The sequence below is a fragment of the Megascapheus bottae genome, chromosome 17 (genome assembly GCF_031878675.1).
Source record: "Megascapheus bottae isolate mThoBot1 chromosome 17, mThoBot2.hap1, whole genome shotgun sequence".
NCBI lineage: Eukaryota > Metazoa > Chordata > Mammalia > Rodentia > Geomyidae > Megascapheus > Megascapheus bottae.
In genome coordinates, this window is record NC_143525.1 from 35,333,809 (window position 1) to 35,351,661 (window position 17,853).

At 50.1% G+C, this 17,853-nt stretch overlaps 1 protein-coding gene across 1 annotated transcript; it reads right to left on the reverse strand.

The window, feature by feature from the left end:
- Positions 1-14,771: 14,771 nt before the first annotated feature.
- Positions 14,772-17,527, reverse strand: Krt16 (keratin 16). Its single transcript, XM_090351525.1, has 8 exons — positions 16,967-17,527; positions 16,480-16,562; positions 16,143-16,299; positions 15,889-16,050; positions 15,666-15,791; positions 15,178-15,398; positions 15,035-15,081; positions 14,772-14,896 (listed from the first exon to the last, which is right to left on the reverse strand). Exons 1-8 carry the CDS (start codon positions 17,462-17,464, stop codon positions 14,772-14,774), a joined length of 1,419 nt encoding a protein of 472 aa, XP_090207651.1. The 5' UTR covers positions 17,465-17,527.
- Between the last annotated feature and the right edge of the window lie 326 nt (positions 17,528-17,853).

Consider the following 17,853-nt stretch of genomic DNA (forward strand, 5'->3'; position numbering starts at 1 on the left):
ACCTGTGGACAGACTCAGCTCTCGCTGCTTTGCCTGGCCACCATGAACAAGCAGGTGGCCTCGGAGGCCTATCCAGAGACATTGGGAAAGAACCTGGAGTCAGGTGAGTCCTAGAACTGCCCTTGGCACCTGTGTGACCCCAAACTTGACACTTCTCTGAGCCTCGGTTTGTGCATCTGGAAAGTGGGGATGAATGGCGCTCCTGTTCCTATGACAGCCAGCTCTTCACATCCGACGTGACTAAGCAGGCCGAAAGGTTTGGTAAACCAAGTGTGGCACAAAGCCCACTGTTGTAACCTACCTGGGCTCCCAAAAGGAGGGAGGCAGCAGGCCCAGAGGACATTTGACTTCCAGCTCCAGATCAGCCACCTCCCTCCCCTCCCCTTACTTAGGTGGAGAGGCAGCCCTGGGGGGGGGGGACCCCTTGGGGGGGGCAGCCCCTGGGGGGAGAGGGCCTGCCCTTGTGGGGAGCACCCTAGCTGGCTTGAGCGCCCTCTCTTGGTCCTCCACGGAGCTGTTGGGGAGGAATGCAGGCATCTATGAGGGCAGCAGGACTGTGCCAAGGGTGTGATCATAGTGGATCAATGGATGTGAGGATCCCAAAGCCTGTGATCCCAGCTCAAGAGACAGTCCAGGGATCAATCGATCCTGCCTTGAAAGTCTGCACGTGGAGACCTCTGCTACCCCACCTCTCCCTGACAACCTTCCCAACACACCCTCTTCCAGCCCCCAGCCACCCTCCCACCAGCCCCTCCGTCCCCGGACCCCGGCAGGCATGTTGGGAGGAATGTGGTTCTGTCTGGTGCTGCCCAACATGTCCCATCTCCCCAGACAGGCCCCGACAACCCCATCTGAAGGCTGCGGTGTTCTTCCCAGGATCAACCACTTCCAGAAGGGAAGCGGAGCCACTCACCCCACCCCCACTCCACCCCACCCCACCCTCCTTGACTGCCACCAAAGCAGAAGTGAGCCTTCCCCCCAACCACCACCAGCCCCAACAGGGCTTAGGAGGTCAGGAACAATGCTGAGGCAGATCTTGAGGCTGAGGGCTCCCCACATCTACCTCACCAAGAAGTCCCAAGGGTGTGAGTAAGCTAGGGCCCCACCCTGCTCCACCCACCCCTGACAGGGGCTCCTAATCTCCTTCCACAGAAGGGTTCTCCTCCCCCTTCCTAGAGAGCCCAACCCTACCACTCCTCCTCCTGCCCCACCACCACCACCAGCCCCCAGGAGAGCCAGCAAGGATTTGGGCTGAGGGTCAGAGGTGTTTGTTAGAAAGGATATTGCTGTTGATGGGGAGGCAAGGGGTGGGGGTATCACAGAACACAGCACTCAGAAAGATGAAAGAATGGGAGCCAGGTACAGAAGCTAATACCCAATTCCCTGCTTCCCCTTCTGCAGGAAACCAGGAGACAAACCCTGGAGCTAAGGACCAAGAAAGTTATCCAGAGAAAAGGTTTCCCTCTCCTGCTACCACCCTCCCCCCTCTGCCCTCCCCTCCTCCTCTTCCCCCTGTTTCTTCCTCCTCTCCTGCTCCCTCTCTCCCTTCCTCTGCTCCTCCCTCCTCCCACTATTCCCCCTCAAAGGGGAACCCAAAAAATAAAGGCAGTAGGGAGCCAATGTCTCAGGATGGGCCCCACCCCATCCAGTTTTCTGGTGGTGAATTGGAGATCAAAGTCTTAAAGACTTTCCTGCCCTGGCTGGCTTCAAACTGTGATTCTTGGATCTCAGCCTCCTGAGTAGCTAGGGTTACAGGTGTTTGCCACCAGAACCAGGCTTGCTTCCTTCCTTTCTTCCTTCCTTCCTTATTGAACTTTGTCCTAATGGGTCTTAAAAAAAATTTTTGTGACAGATTTGTTTTGGTCATGTTGTTTAAAAAATAAGTGATTTAGGGCTGGGAGTTTGGCCTAGTGGTTAAAGTGCTTGCCTAGCATGCAGGAAGACCCGGGTTCGATTCCTCGGTACCACATGCATAGAAAAAAGCCAGAAGTGGTGCTGAGGCTCAAGTCGTAGAGCTCTAGCCTTGAGAAAGTCCAAGGACAGTGCTCAGGCCCTGAGCTCAAGCCCAGGACCGGCAAAAAAAAAAAAAGTGATTTAGGGGCCAGGAGTTTTCCCTAGTGGTAAGGGTGCTTGCCTAGCATGCACGAAGACCCAAGTTTGATTCCTTGGTGCCACATGCATAGAAAAAAAAGCCAGAAATGGTGCTGAGGCTCAAGTGGTAGAGCTCTAGCCTTGAGAGAAAAAAAAAATAAGTTATTTAAAAAGTGCTGGGTTTAAAAACCAAGTAAGTGAGGTTAATGGGTAAGGATCAGATTGACAACTCTGTCCACTTGAGGCTTGGAGTAGCCCACTTTGGGATTTCTAAGCAGGCTGCCCCTCCCTCCAGCCTGCCCAGAAAGAAGCAGGTAAAGAAGGAGGAGCCTGGGCTTGTGCCTGTGTGGTTAGCGAATCTCTGTACCACCCTGCAGAGGGAGACCCATGCCAACCCAAACATGTGAAAGTAGGGCCCAACAGCCCCCCCCCCCCAAGCACACAGCCACCATATCTGCTGACACCAGGGCAGGGCACTAGGGGGTGATAGCACAAGGAAGAAGAAACCCAGGCTGAGGAGGGAGGCCCAACCCCTGTCTCAGATCCCACAGCATTGTGGCAGAGACTGCCTGCCGCCTACCTGTAAGAAGTCCTTGGCCTGAAGGAGAAGAGGGGATGACACACCCAGAAGTTACAAAGCAGGAAGACAGTTGCATACCATAGGTATGTCACCTCGACCAAATTATCCCCAGTCCTAGGGCTTTAAACAGCAGGAAGTATTCTCTCCAGTCTGTGGGGACCACCTTCCCTCAAACAGCTGTAGGGGGTGGAGAACCATCCTGGCTTCCAAGGCCAGCGTCCGGTGGTTTCTTGAGTTCTTGTGTTCATGACAGCTGACTCCAAGCTTCCCATGGACCTCTGTGTGTATCTCTGTGTCCCTCTCTGTCTATTCCGACTGTACTCATTGCATTTAGTGTCCACCTTCGCCCAGTGTGATCCTACCTGTCCTCCCAAGAGAGCCCTGTACCTCTGATTTGACTTCTCTGCCAGTCCCGTTTACCTTGCCCATCCCCACCCCACCAAGCCTCTGCCTTCTGTGTGTAGAGACAGAAGTCTGCTAGTGCCCAGGACTGCCACTTGCAGGGACAATGGGCTGGAACCTGAGCAGCCTCTGCCATCAAAGGGTGGGGCCCATGTAGGGTCCAAGAACAGCCTGTAGGATTATGGGTACAGGAGGCAATCAGAAGTCTGGAGCACCTCCCAAGGCCCTGGGGTAGATACCCTTTTCCCCAGAGAGCACTGCCACCTGCTAGTTTCCCAGGCCAACCTGCCTATCTGGGTCAAAGGGCCTTGAGAAAATCTGGCCTGATAACAGATGGGCCAGTTGTGTTCATGGATGTGGGCTGGTCTGCAGCCCCTCGCTGAGCAACCAGGCTGACAGAATAGACAGATCATCTCATGTCACAGATGAAGAAAGGTCAGGGAATTCTGTCACAAGGAAGCTGTTCAAGAAGAATCCAGCCCCTGATCCGTCTGGCTTCAAGTTCTACTTTCCAATGAAAGATCCTCTTCTGCTAGAAAGTCCACAAACTTCGGGGGTCCCTGCAGAGGGGTCTTAGCAGTCATCTAGACCAACCTTTTAAATATAAAGGTGGGAAAGTGAGGCCCAGAGAAATAAAGAATATATCCAATATTACACCGCAAAGCTACTTTAAAAGTGAAAAATATCTTACAGGAGGGTTCTGAGCTAGGTGAGGAAAGAATGTATACAGAAGCCAGGCCCAGTGGCTCAAGCCTGTAATTCTAGCTACTCAGGAGGCTGAGATCTGAGGATCGAGGTTTCAAAGCCAGCCCGGGCACTAAAGACTGTGAGACTCTTATCTCCAATTAACCACTAGAAAACCAGAAGTAGGGCTATGGCTCAAGAGGTAGGGTGGTAGCCTTGAGCTGAAGTCTTCTGGGACAACAAGCCAGGCCCAGGGGTAGACCAGTAGCCTTGAACTAAAGATCTCAGGAACACCACCCAGGCCCAGAGTTCAAGCCCCACAACCACCAAAACTAACAACAACAAAAAGAATAAATATGGGGTGCTGTATGTGTGTACCCAGAGTCACAGAATGTTAAGAACAAAGATGGTTTGGTGGCTCTAGCTAAAAGTCAATCCATTCACAAGCCCTTCACTAATCCCCAGGACAGGGAACATACAGCTTTGAATCTCCAGCTACTACACACGATGCCCCACTGTAAACCAAGCTCCAATGGATCCCTCAGTGACACCGAATCTCCATCCATCCACCTGCCTTTGCCTGGATGCCACATCTCTCCCATTCTCTAAATCCCTCACATTCTTTAGAATCAAAACTCTGTTCAATACAACTTTAAGAAAAAATTTCTACAGAGACCCAATGAAGGAGGAAAGGACAGAGGGAGAGCAAGGAGTGAAGGAAAAGAAGAGAATAAAGGAATGTGGAAGAGTACAATGGATAAAGCAACAAGGGATGGTGAGTGGGAAGAAGGGAGGTAGAGCAGAAGTGTAAATGGATGGATGGATGGATGGGTGGGTGGGAGAAAGAGGACAAAAGGTAAAGAAATGTGAGTAGATGAAAGAAATGTGAGTTGGTGGATAGATTTAAGGGAATGTGGAAAATGGATAGTTGTATGGGAACCTGTATGCTGAGCCATAAGGTCTAAAAGAGAATTGGAATGTATTCTCTGATTTCCAGAAAGCTGGGAATAGCCAGGATTACTCTAAGCATTAGAGACCCAAGAATCTGCCCCAGAGTTAATCAGAATCCAAACTTCCTTGGACCTTGGAGTCAGGTGAAGGCCTAAATAAATTGCAGTTGTCTGCTGTCTACCATCACTTCCTAAGATAAAGAAGTCACCCATTCTGAGACTGTATCACTTGTCTATATTTGTAATTTCAAAGAAGATTGTTAACTTGTTTCCTGCACGTATTCCCCTGTTTGATAATGTGACCTTGGGCAGTGTGTTGCCAGAAAGAGGCACAAGTCCCCTAATGTCCCGAAAACCAACTCCAGAGCCCCATCTCCTTCTCTGTGCTTCTCCTGGCTGTGGAGGTCTGCAACATAGTTGAATGAGAAGATAGAAGAAGGAAGAAAATGGAGGGATGGAAGGATGGATGGCCGGGTGGGTGGGTGGGAAGGTGAAGGTGTGGGTGGATAGATGGAAAGTGGAGGGAGGATAATGTGTAGATGAATGGGCGACAGATGAGTAAAAGGAAGAAAAGTGGAAGGGGGAATGGTAGATGGATGGATGGATGGATGGTGAGAAGTGGATGAAGGACAGACAGAGCCCAGTAAAAAAAGGCAGTCAGTCAGCCCAGCCAGAGCAGGAAGGACAGGCATTCAAGAGGTTCTTCCCACCTGTACCTTGGAGATAAGAGAATGCTGAGCAAGCCAAAGGAAACAAAGTAAAACACCCATCAGCTCAGGGAAATCGCTGAGCAGACAAGAAAGTGCTCTGAGAGACCCATACAAATAAGCTAGACCTGCCAGAAAGGAACCAAGAACAGAGACCGGGGATGGGGGTGGCACTGAGGCCTTGAACTCCACCCTGAACACATGAGGACATCTAAACCGGGGAAGTGATTACATTGGGTGTGTTTACTCTGAAGTCTTCATGGGACATGCTTGGAGGAAGAAATAGGAAGGGGAAAACTCACCAAGAAGATTTGCCATTATGCAGACACAGGAGGGTGTTGGCTCGGACTTCTCAGCCAGAAAGTCCCACCCTCCAGGTGTCTTAATCGAGTCACCTAACTTTCTCCCCTTCTCAGCCTCTTTATTATAGCTCCCCATAGTACTTGGGGGAGGAGAGGAGATACTATGAAGTATCTCTCACACAAAGTAGATGCCTGGCAGGTTAGTTTGTCTTCTGGTCTGAGAGGCTGAAGCAGGGAAGCCACCAGGTGAGGGGGTGGCATGAAGAGGCTTCTAGGAAGGGCATACTGACTCAGGGTTTGAAGCAGGAAGAGCTCGGGAGGGTGGCGTGGGGAGGGCCTCCCAGGCCGAGGCGTGGCTGTGAGAACTCCATACTTGCAGGTGAGTCGCTGGAGAGTCAGCACCTACATCCAGAGGAACCCGCTGTGTCAGGGAATCCTGAGCAGCTCTGACCAAGGGACAGAGACAGAGGGACTGAAGCCAGCCCCAGACACAGTCCTAGCTTCAAAGGAGGAAACCAGAAGGAAAATCCAGCCTCTTACATAGCTCATCCATTCTCCCAGACTGAGGGGTGTTCCTGAAGGATCAGGGAAGAAACAGGGCCTCCCCAGCCAGAAACATCTGGGGTTCAAATCTGGGCTCTACCACTGACAAAACGAAAGCCCCAAGTGTTGGCTTCTTATCAACCAAAGACAGTTCCTACCTGGCAAGGCTCTTGAGAAGAAGGGAGGGCAGTGGTGGTGATGGTGGTGATAATGATTGTGAGCATGGTGGGGGGGGTGATAGGGGTAGAGTGGTGGGGACTAGAATAATGGGGGGCAGAGTGGTAGGGGTAGAGTGGGAGGTGGGGTGGATGGTAGGGTCAGTGGTACTGGGGTGGAGAGATGGAGTAGGTGATGAAAAAGACAGGTGTAAAACTGCCATCCATCTCCGTAGACTAAACCCTTCCAACAATTAACAGACCGTCTAACACAACGCATACCAGGACGAAATGAGATTGTAAAGGGGTGGGGGGGAGAGGAAGAATGAATGAAAAAGGTCCAGGAAACAAATACAAAGTTTGTATACTAAAGGAAGTGGGAAATGGGAAATTAGTCTAGGGGGAGGAAACAGAGTGAGGGCGGGGGGCAGAAGGGAGGGGGCTGGGAATGTGGCTTTGTGTTAGAGTGCTTGCCTAGCATGCATAAAGCCCTGGGTTCGGTTCCTCAGCACCACATACACAGAAAAAACCAGAAGTGGCACTGTGGATCAAGTGGTAGAGTGCTAGCCTAGCCTTGAGCAAAAGAAGCTCAGACAGTAACCAGGACTGGCGAAGAAGAAGGAAAAGGAGGAGGAGGAGGAGGGGGAGGGGGAAGGGAAGGGGGAGGGGGAGGGGAGGAGGGGGAGGGGGAGGAGGAAGCAGCAACAGCAGCGCTGGATAGACACTTGAATGGACTTGTAAAATGGTGGCTTCCCTGTACAACCTTTTCAAGCTCTGAAAAAACAGATAAAAGGAATAGGAACTGACCTGTGTGCATGGAATTTTCCTGTGGACAGCCAAAGCCGCCTTCTCTGAGGACTAGCATCAAAGCAAAACTGCCCTCCTTGAATCTTGGTCTAAGATGAGCAAGTTAAGAGCTGTCCCCCCACCACCACCCTTTTCCCTAGTACTGGGTATAGAAGCCAGAGCCATGAGAATGCTAGGCAGATACTCTATCACTAAGTTAACAACCCCATCCCTTTTTATTTGGGGGGGGCTGTCATTATTAAGGCTTGAACTCAGGGCCTTAACTTTTTCCACTCAAGGATGCTGCTGTACCATCTGAACCACAGCTCCACTTCCAGCTTTTTGGTGGCATCAACAAACCGAAGGTTCCAAGGAGGTTTTCATTCTTTCCACCCGGAGAAACAGATGAGTGAGGAGCAGGGGCATACACAATTTCGTTCTTTGTAAGTTCCAGCACCAGAGGAGGCAGAGCAAAAAGATGTTGATCAGCCAGTGCCAGGCTGTTGAGAAAGAGCTTTGCCATTGTGAGTACAGTACGAAAACCTCCACACTGGAGAGGCCCAGAGGAGAAGTAGGACAAAGAGCACCTCTTCTTTGTGGCTACTACAAGGAAGTATGTCGCTAAGGCCATAGCTGGCTCCTAATTTATTGCTCCAAGCCCATCACACCGGGGCCATTAGCAGCCTTAAGCAAACTTGAACTAGAATTGACTCTAATGCTATGATGCATGGGGGGGTGGATGGGGGTGTGTGCGCGCGCGCATGAGCACATACAGATGAACACCAATAGAGGGGCTTGAACTCAGGGTTTCATGCTCCCCTGGGGTCTGTTTTTGTTTTTGCTTTTGTGGTTCTTGGAGCCTGAATTCTGAGCCTGGGCGCTGTCCCTGAGCTCTTCAGCTCAAGGCTACCACCCTACCCTTGAGCCACAGCCCCACTTTCCGTTTTCTAGTGGTTAATTGGAGATAAGACTCGAATGGTCTTTAGTGCCTGAGCTGGCTTTCAACCTGGATCTTCAGATCTCAGCCTCCTGAGTAACTGCAATTACAGGTGTGAGCCACCACACCAGCTTGTTTTTGTGTGTTTGTTTTATTCAAGGCTGCCACTCTACCACCTCAGCCATACCTCCACTTCCTGCTTTTTTTGGTGGTGGTTAATTGGAAATCAGTTTCATGGAATTTCCCGCCTGGGCTGGCTTCACATGGCAATCTTCAGATCTCAGCCTTCAGAGTAGCTGGGATTTCAATGTGAGCCACCAACACCAGGCTTAGAACACAAACAAGAGCAAGGCTCTGTCATCTGGGGGTCATTCTGACAGCCCACCTATAGGTCATGTACCTTACAGTAAGTCATTGAGGCTTCCTGGACTTCAGTTTCCTTACTTATAAAATGGCGTGAGTCTGGGGCCAAGAGCTGGCAAGGAGGCTTTGCAGAGAACAGACAGGACAGAGTGAGTCATGCCAAGTGGGCCATAGGAACAGAATACAGCTGCCCCTCTGAGGTCTTGCTGCCAGAATCCAGGTGCTGGCTCAGTCCCTGCTGCCTGGATAACCACCAGAGTAAAATAATAGGTTGAGGCATTTTGAGAACTATCAAAAGAGGAGGGAGAGCGGACGAGAGCAAGCGTTTAGTGGATACCAAATCCTTTCCAATAAATGCTAATATGTGGAACTTACAGGTGAAGAAACTGAGTCTCTCAGACAGATATGTGGGACCCCGCATTGGTCTTAACCTTCCTTCCTCTATCCCATACTATCTTCTTTTTGTTCCTTTTGGTTATTGTTTTAAATTTGCGTATTCATGCTATTAGGAGCACAAAGCAAATTAATGATCTCGGTTATGGTAACATAAAAATCCATAGGCTATCCAGGTGTGGTGGCTCACACCTATAATCCTAGCTACTCAGGAGGCTGACATCTGAGGATCCTGGTTCAAAGCCAGCCTAAGCACTAAAGTCTGTGAGACTCTTCTCTCCAATTAATCACTAAAAAACCAGAAGTGGTACTGTGGCTCCCAGGGTAGTGTGGTAGCCTTGAGCTGAAGAGTCAGGGACAGTGCTCAGACCAGACATGGTGGCTCATGCCTGTAATCTCAGCTAATGGGGAGGCAAAGAGAAAGCAAAAAGAGTTAAGGATGCAGTTCAACTAGTTCAGAGTTTTGCCAATAAGAGATTCTAAGTTAAAATTTGGAAACTGCAAACAAAATAAAACAAAACAAAAGGTCAGAATATTAGTGCATGCAACTAAGATTTTTATGAGATTTGTTCTTTGTTTTCTTGCTTGCTTGTTTTTAAAGATCTCATTCTGTAGCCCAGGCTGATCTCAAGCTTCCCAGAATTGCAAAATTCCCAGAATTTTTCTAACTCCTAATACTACAGGTGTATGTCACCACATGCAGCCCTACAATCTGTTTTCAATTCAGACATCCATGTGGTATCCAACACATTAATTCAGTGATACGTTGGTGTTTGAACTTCTTACTTGATTCGTTCTTTTCTTCTTCCTTTCCTTCCTCTCCATTTTCTTTCCAGTGCTTGGTATCAAATCCAGAATCTCACACAAGGGGCTCTCCCACCACATGCCAAGCCCAATGAATGTGTGTTTACTCATAAAGTCACACCCATACACAATATTATACCTATGAAGTTGAATGGATGCACTGTTTTCTTTTAACCCTTCCTGTTTTGCTTGAATTCCCTTCATCTTCTTTATCTTCCCCGATACACTCATGCCATGCCCTACCCCAGGGTGTGGGTGTGTGTATGTGTGTATGCACCCAGTCCTGGGGCCTGGATGCTGTTCCTGACTTTTTTCTCTACCATCTGAGCCACATTTCTGGCTTTTGTTTTGGTTTGGTTTTTTGGTAGTAAATTGAAGATAGTCTCATGAACTTTCCTGCCCAAGCTGGCTTTGAACCACGGCTCAGGCTTCTGAGCAGCCACCGGTGCCTCCCCATCTTGAGTGCTCATGTTATCCCAGGCCCAAAGGAAGAGATCATCAGGCACAGGTGAAATCACGGTGCTACATGGGCCGTTCCGCCCTGCACACTCCTCTCCAACCTCCACAGGCAGCTCCCCTGGCCATCTGACAAAAGTCCCACTTCTGGGTTTCAACAGCTGCTCAGTCCTCCATCATACGAATGAATCACTATTTGTGTCATGTGTCCACTGCTAATAGCAAAGCTGGTTTCCATTTTCTACCTACACAAATAATGTAGCAATAAATAGTCTTTCACGTGTGCCCATTTTTGTTGTTGTTGTTCTCTTACACAAGGGCTCATTTGTTGTCCAGGCAAACTCGTCAGCATAAGTGATGTTCCTGCCTCAGCCCCTCAAGTAGCTGGAACTACACGTGCCTGCTAGCGCACCTGACTTATGCATCTTTTTTTGCTAGTCTTTTGTTTCTATTAATTTAAATAATAATTTGATAATAAATCATTTGGAAATCATTGTTACTATATATTCACACATAATGAGGCTGGAAAACAGTCTGAGAGAATTTTTTTTTAATTCTAATGTGAAGACAATGAGTAAAATGTGTGTTGTTACACTATTCATTTGCTAGATAAAAGCTGAAAGATAGGGCCTGGAGTTTGGTCTAGTGGTAGAGTGCTTGCCTAGCAAGCCCAAAGAGCCGGGTTCGATTCCTTGGTACCACATACAGAGAAAAGCCAGAAGTGGTGCTGTGACTCAAGTGGTAGAACTCTGGCCTTGAGGAAAGCCCAAGGACAGTGCTCAGGCCCTGAGCTCAAGCCATGGATTGACTGGCAAAATAAAGCTGAAAGATGGAGAAAGCATTTTTTCATGTGTAACAATCCTATAATTGGAGGAGGAAAAGGACTGTTGTGGCTGGGCAGTGTGCTAAACAGGGAGATGACTGCAGAAATGGAACCTCCTCTGTCAGGAATGGAGCCTCTGAACCACGCATGGTGCCTATAATTCCAGCACTAGGGAGAATGAAATAGGAGGATTGTGAGTTTGAGGGCAATCCAGGCTACATACTGAGACCCTGTAAAAAGGAGGGAAGGGAGGGAGGGAGGGAGGGAGGGAGGGAGGGAAGGAGGGAGGGAGGGAGGGAGGGAGGGAGGGAAGGAGGGAGGGAGGGAGGGACGGAGGGAGGGAAGGAGGGAGGGAGGGAGGAGAGTCTCCTGAATGCTTCCAGCTTAAGCTTAGCAGCCCTTGATCTGTGCAAGACCCCTTTCGGGGATGCTACTCAGTTGGGGAAGGGGTGACAGTGCTCCATCTCACTACAGTACTGACTCAGAAAGCTCACTGAAGGTCCAGTCCAGGTCCAGAGCCCAGGTCCCTTGACGCCTGTGAGAAAGGGGGCTCCAGCCCTCCAGGGCTCACAGAGGTCTTTGCTTTCTTTTCTACAGCTGTTCACACAAGTCCACCCATGGAAACTGCCTAGTGCTCACAAGATGAGACGCTAGATTCCTAGGGCCTCAAGAAGCAGAGGCTTCTAAAACCCAGGTCTTTCCTGAACATCCCTGTGGGCTTAGCACTGGGAGGTGTTGTTGTCTAGCAAAACCACAGCTTCATCTGTGTTTGTGTTTGAAGGAGGCTTCAGAAGGGCTAGCCAGCGCCAAGGGAGGAACTGACAGCCTAAGGAATTGCTTCTCTCCACCGTCTGCCACCCAGAGAGACACTGGGCTTGTTATAGCTGTCAGAAACAATGCACCCAAAGAAAGCAAAAGCTTACGAGCTTGCCACTAATTCATTCACATGGGCAGCTGCGCTTTACAGGCTATCATTAATTCTTACTACAGTTATTGTCTTAGCACTTTGTGTAATTACCTAAAACAGTATTTCCCAGACCTTAACACTAACTCAAGCTGAAAGAATCTGAGGGTGCGTTCCAAACACGCCAGGCCCAGGCTCCTCCCACTCCTCCTCCTCCTGTCTGGGAACTAGATACGGAGACAAGGACAACAAATACCCACGGCCTAATAAATAAATAAATCATCAAAAGAAGCATTTAAAAGGCATGCCTTTGGTACACATGTCTTGAAACAGGCGCTTCCATTCTTTGCCAAGACATAAGAAAAGTGTCACAACTTATCTTTAAATCAATTTGGCAATACAAACTTGGACATATAAATGTAAACATTTGTATCAACTTGGTACCAGTGGTCTCTGTCTGTAATGCTAGCTCCGCAGAAAAGGGGGCTCCAGATCTAGAAGATCGAAGATCAAAGTCAACCTGGATAGTAAAGTCCATGAGCTTCCATATGCAAAATAACCAGAAAAAAAAAAAACAGGCTGGAGATGTAGCTCAAGTGGTAGAGCACCAGCCAACTAAGTGCAAGCCCTTGAATCTGAACCTGAGTACTGCCAAAAACAATTATAACATCCTTAGTAACTACATTTTTAGGAATCTAGCCTAAGACAGCAATGCAAAATACTTGTGACAGCGTTAACGTAGAAAGATGTTCAACGCTGTGCTATTTTCTATGGCAACAGAAACAAACAGCAGAACCGATCATTAAAATACATAACACTTTTAATAACATGGGAAAGTGTGATTTCTCTCATAATAGTCATCAAAACCAAGGCTCAGGCTGGGAACTGGTGATTCACACCTGTAATCTTAGCCACTGAAGAGGCTAAGGTCTGTGGATCGCAGTTTAAAGACAGCTGGGTCAGAAAAGTCTATAGGACTCTTATCTTTAAGGAACCAGCAAAAAGCTAGAAGTAGAAGTAGTAGAGCTCAAGTGCCAGCCTTGGTAGAAATGGCCAAGTGAGAGGGCAAAGCCAAGCTCAAGCCCCAGTACCTACACACACACACACACACACACACACACACACACACACACACACACACACGGGGTATTTGCCGTGTACATGTGAGGTCCCAGATTCAATTCCTAGACTATAAAGGGAGTTTTAAATAAAAACTGGTATAGACACTGTATTACAGTGATTACAATATATATAAGCAGCTATTACAATATATAAGCATGTTTTATGTCTATATGAGAACAAAAATCTTGTTACCACTGGTTACCTTTAGAGTGAGAATGGGGGTTCAGGCTGAGTCATAGCTTTTTACCCTATAATCTAGAGAACCGACTCAGTGATGATAAAAAGAAAGGCAGAACAACTAACAATGATCATTCATTGTCAAGTAATGAATCAGGCTCAGCAACCTTAAAGGAGGAATATATGATCTTGCCGTGTGAAGCAGAAACTTGGGGTTTAAGTGGTTTGTCTTCGCCCACTAGGCATCGCAAAAGCTACTATGTGTGGATATAAATCATACGGACAAAGATCAAGACAACGGTGATAGCAGCAAAGTGCTGGGATCTGGAAGAGACACAAAGTAAACTTGATGCTTGCCCAGGCAGAGCCCGAGAATCAAGCAGTTTGCACACCCTGCAAAGTCGTTGGACTAGAAGATACCGGGCTGCTTGGGAAGTGGAGGACAGGTGGGCCAGAAGCAGAGAGATGGTGATCGTCGTGGGGATGGAGAGGACATGGTAGCTGACGGCTACTTCCTCCTCAGTTCCCAGCCTAGGAGCCGTAAGGAAGAGAAAGGAGTGGATGGGGAAAGGGGGCCTCAGGCTGGAAGAGGGAGATTCCAAGGTTCTAGGTCTAGCCATGACCACCATCCACCCTCCATGACTAAGATTTCTGGATGCCAATGTGGAGAGAGAAAGGATGGAATTACGAGCTCAAGCTTTGGGATCTTTGAGAATAACGCACCTAAACAGGCAACGTACCTCATCAGAAAAGCACAGACTCGGAGCCAGGCAGACTTGAGTGAACGAATGCCACATCCTGTCTGTATGTTTTTTGGGGGGGTAACTTCTCTGAATCTCTCAGGTTGCCAATCCCAAAACTGACCTTGACCACACCTGCCTCCTGGGGTAACTAAGAGAAGATAGTGAAAGAATCTATACAGGTAGAAAGTCTCACATGGTAGCTTCCCACATCTATAAACACCTTTTTTCCTTGTGTCCCCTGCTAGCTCCTGCCCACCACACCCCCACAGCATAGAGGGCTCCTGCAAGACCTGTAAGTTTGTATGTGTGTTTCCCTTAGTGTGTGTGTGTGTGTGTGTGTGTGTGTGTGTGTGTGTGTGTGTGTGTGCACAGATACTTTGAATTAAGGGTCTCGAGCTCTCCTTTAATTTTATTTTCACTCAATGCTGGGGCTCTACCACTTGAACCACAGTTTCACTTCTGGTTTTTTTGCTGATTAACTGGAGATAAGAGGCTCATGACTTTGTCTGGCCAGTCTGTCTGGCTTTGAACTTCCATCCTGAGTTCTGAACCTCCTGAGTAGCTAGGGTTATAGGTGAAAACCACCATTGTCCAGCCCCTTTTAACTTTTCTCTCTGTTTCCTGTGTTCCTTAGGGAGCTGGGGGGGGGGGGCATTTTTAACTTGTTTCCCATCAGTTCAAACATGGAGATCACACAGGTTTGCATCAACCAGAAAAATCAGCTTTATTAGCCCATCACCAGCAGAGGGGAGGGGAGACAGCTAGGGGCCGCGCTGGGTGCACAGGGTCCTGGCCGAGGCCTCAAGGAGGTAAGGCTGGCAGAAGAGCAGGAGGCTGTGGGAGAGGCCATCAGTTCCTGAAGCTCTGGCCCTGGCTTTGGCTCTGGCTCTGGCTCTGGCTGAAGCTGGATGAGCTCTGCTCCTTGAGGATGGGCCGGGGTTGGCGGGAGGATGAAGATGAGGATGAGGAGAAGACTGCAGGAAGGAGAAATGGAGGTGAGAGGAACTCTGGCAGCTAAGTTGGTCCCCCAGAAAGAAACTCTACGTAAAGGGGCTCTACATGGATCCATAAAACAGGTGGCAGGGCGTTATCCTAAGTCCCTGGAGGCTTACCTTCGCGGGAAGAATAGGACTGACCAGAATGCTGGGAAGAGGAGATGCTGTAGGAGGGGAAAAAAGGTGATGTTACATGTGCTGGGGGCACCAGAGGGGCTGAGAGGGGAGCTCTGTGAATCGGCATGGAGAGCCCCACTCACTGGGCATCCTCGCCCTCCAGCAGGCGGCGGTAGGTGGCGATCTCCTGTTCCAGCCTGGTCTTCACGTCCAGCAGCATCTTGTATTCCTGGCTCTGCTGCTCCATCTCGCAGCGCAGCTGCGCCAGCTGCTCCTCCACGCCGCCGATCAACCCCTGGATCTGGGACAGCTGCATGCAGTAGCGGCCTTTGGTCTCCTCCAGGCTGTTCTCCAGGGATGCTTTCTGTACATAGACAAGAAGAAAACTCAGCGCAAGTGGGCACTTGACTCCCTTCAGATATGTTTCCTGAGACGTATCTGGATTTTGACCTATGCATGTGACATACTGATGGGAATGATGGAGAAAAGTTCTCCCGTTCTTCAGGGTCTCCATCTCTATAGTCATTACCACGATCCCTCAATCCCACGATAGAGAGAAGAACGGTGAGATGGGATGGTGGTGACCCTGGCTGGTGAAGGGGGCGCTGCAGCTGAGTTCAGTCCTTCCTACCATGCTGAGCTGGGACTGCAGCTCGATCTCCAGGCCTTGGAACACTCTGCGGAGCTCAGTCACCTCGCTGCGGCCACTCTGAATGAGTTCGCTGTTGGAAGCCACTTCTCTGTTCAGCTCCTCAGTCTGGGAGAAGAGAGAGAAGCACCAGGTGACTCTTCGGGACCTCCCTGGCTGGATGCCCTGCAGGGGTCCAGGGCTGCAGGAGACTGTGGAGACACACCTTGCTCAGGAACCAGGCCTCAGCATCTCTGCGGTTCTTCTCCGCCATCTGTTCATACTGATCACGCATCTCATTCAGGATTCGGCTCAGATCCACACCCGGGGCCGCGTCCATCTCCACGTTGACGTCGCCGCCAGTCTGACCCCTCAGAGCAAGCATCTCCTAGGCAGGAATGAGAAGGGGATGATCAGATCTCCTGGCCCCTCTCCTGGCCCAAACCAGTCTGCCAACCTCAAAGCTAGCAGCAACCTCACCTCCTCGTGGTTCTTCTTCAGGTAGGCCAACTCCTCCTTCAAGCTCTCGATCTGCATCTCCAGGTCGGCTCTTCCCAGGGTCAGATCGTCCAACACACGGCGCAGCCCGTTGATGTCGGCGTCCACACCCTGGCGCAGGTTCAGCTCATGTTCATACCTGAGAAGACAAAGGTCAGAGTCTCAGGAGCCATCCTTGAAGCTTCTGAAGATTAAAGTCTATTGGCCCTCCTGGGTGGACAGCCCCACTTCTTTGCTCCCTGCCCTCTGCCCTCTGCCCTCTTTCCTCTGCCCTCTTCCCTCTGCCCTTTGCCCTCAGCTCAGGATGCTGGCTGCTTACTTGCTCCTGAAGTCATCAGCTGCCAGCCTGGCATTGTCAATTTGCAGAATGGGCTGTGCATTCTCAATAGTGGCTGCAATGATCTAGAGGGGGGAACAAAAGAACGAGAGATCTAATTAGCCAAGGACCCCACTGCTTGAGGTTGAAAGACACAGAGGGGCAAATCCGGGGAATTTTCTGATTGACAAGTCAGCTCGGCCAATGTAAGATGCCATCTCCACCTATCTCAAGGTGGGTAAAGATGTAGCCATCTCCCACCACCCCCATCCTAGGCCAAGGCTAGGGGCTGAGCATGTATGCAAAGAACCCTCATGAGAAGAGACCCAGAGCTCCAGTGCCAGCCTGGAAAGAGATGTTGAGCCATGGCTGTCTTCCCTGAGAGACTCTGACCACTCCCCCACAGCATCTCTGTCACCCGGTTTGTAAAACAGTATATCTAAAGATTGCCTAAGGTCTATGGCAGACCCTGCCCCAGCCACCCACCCACCTTGCTTTTCAGATCCTCGATGGTCCTGAAGTAGGGGCTGTAGTCTTTGGTCTCACTGGGCCGTTGCCTCTGGTACCAGTCTCGGATCTTCACTTCCAGATCAGCGTTGGCCTCCTCCAGGGCACGCACCTTGTCCAGGTACGTGGCCAGGCGGTCATTGAGGTTCTGCATGGTCACCTTCTCATTGCCAGAAAGGAGGCCGCCATCACCAACACCAAATCCACCACCAAAACCAGCACCCAGGCCACCACCATATCCACCACCAAGAGCCCCTCCAAAACTACTGCTACTGCTGCTGAAGCCGCCATAGCCGCCCCCCAGCCCGCAGGCTCCTCCGGAGGAGAAGCGGGAGGAGGTGACAGACATGCCCCCGTAGTTGCTGGGGGCCCTGCAGGAGCCTCCAGCCAGGACAGAGGAGATGCGGCTGGAGCCGCCACCGATGCCACAGGAGCCCTTCATAGAGCTGGAGGAGGTGAACTGGCGGCTGCAGGTAGACATGGCACCGAGGAAGGAGGTGAGTGAGCGAGCAAGTGAACAGATCAGCAGACAGGAGCAAAAGGTGCTCAGGGAGGCTGAGAGAGGATGCTGTGGCTGCCTGGAGCCTGAGAGCCTTTATATCCACCTGGGGAAGGTGGGGCCACGCCACTGCTGACTCCAGCATTTCATCACTCTGGTCCCGTACCGACGACTCTGGCTTATTCAGCCCAGGGTGGACTCACTTCTCTGTATGCTGGCTCAGAGTTCCCACCCAGGTTTTGGGGGGTGTGGGCCAAAAGAAAAACACACACACACCATAGAGTCTGTCAGTGACTCAGGCTGGGTGACCAGGAATCATTTCTCATCCCTGAAAGCAGAGGGAACAGTGGGGCCTTGGTGCAGGCAGCTCG

Coding starts and splice junctions, on each gene's coding strand:
- Krt16 (XM_090351525.1), bottom strand. CDS start 17,464: ATGTCTACCTGCAGCCGCCAGTTCACCTCCTCCAGCTCTATGAAGGGC. Junction 16,563..16,966: donor TCGAGGATCTGAAAAGCAAG/GTGGGTGGGTGG, acceptor TCCCCCCTCTAG/ATCATTGCAGCCACTATTGA. Junction 15,792..15,888: donor AGGCCTGGTTCCTGAGCAAG/GTGTGTCTCCAC, acceptor CTCTTCTCCCAG/ACTGAGGAGCTGAACAGAGA.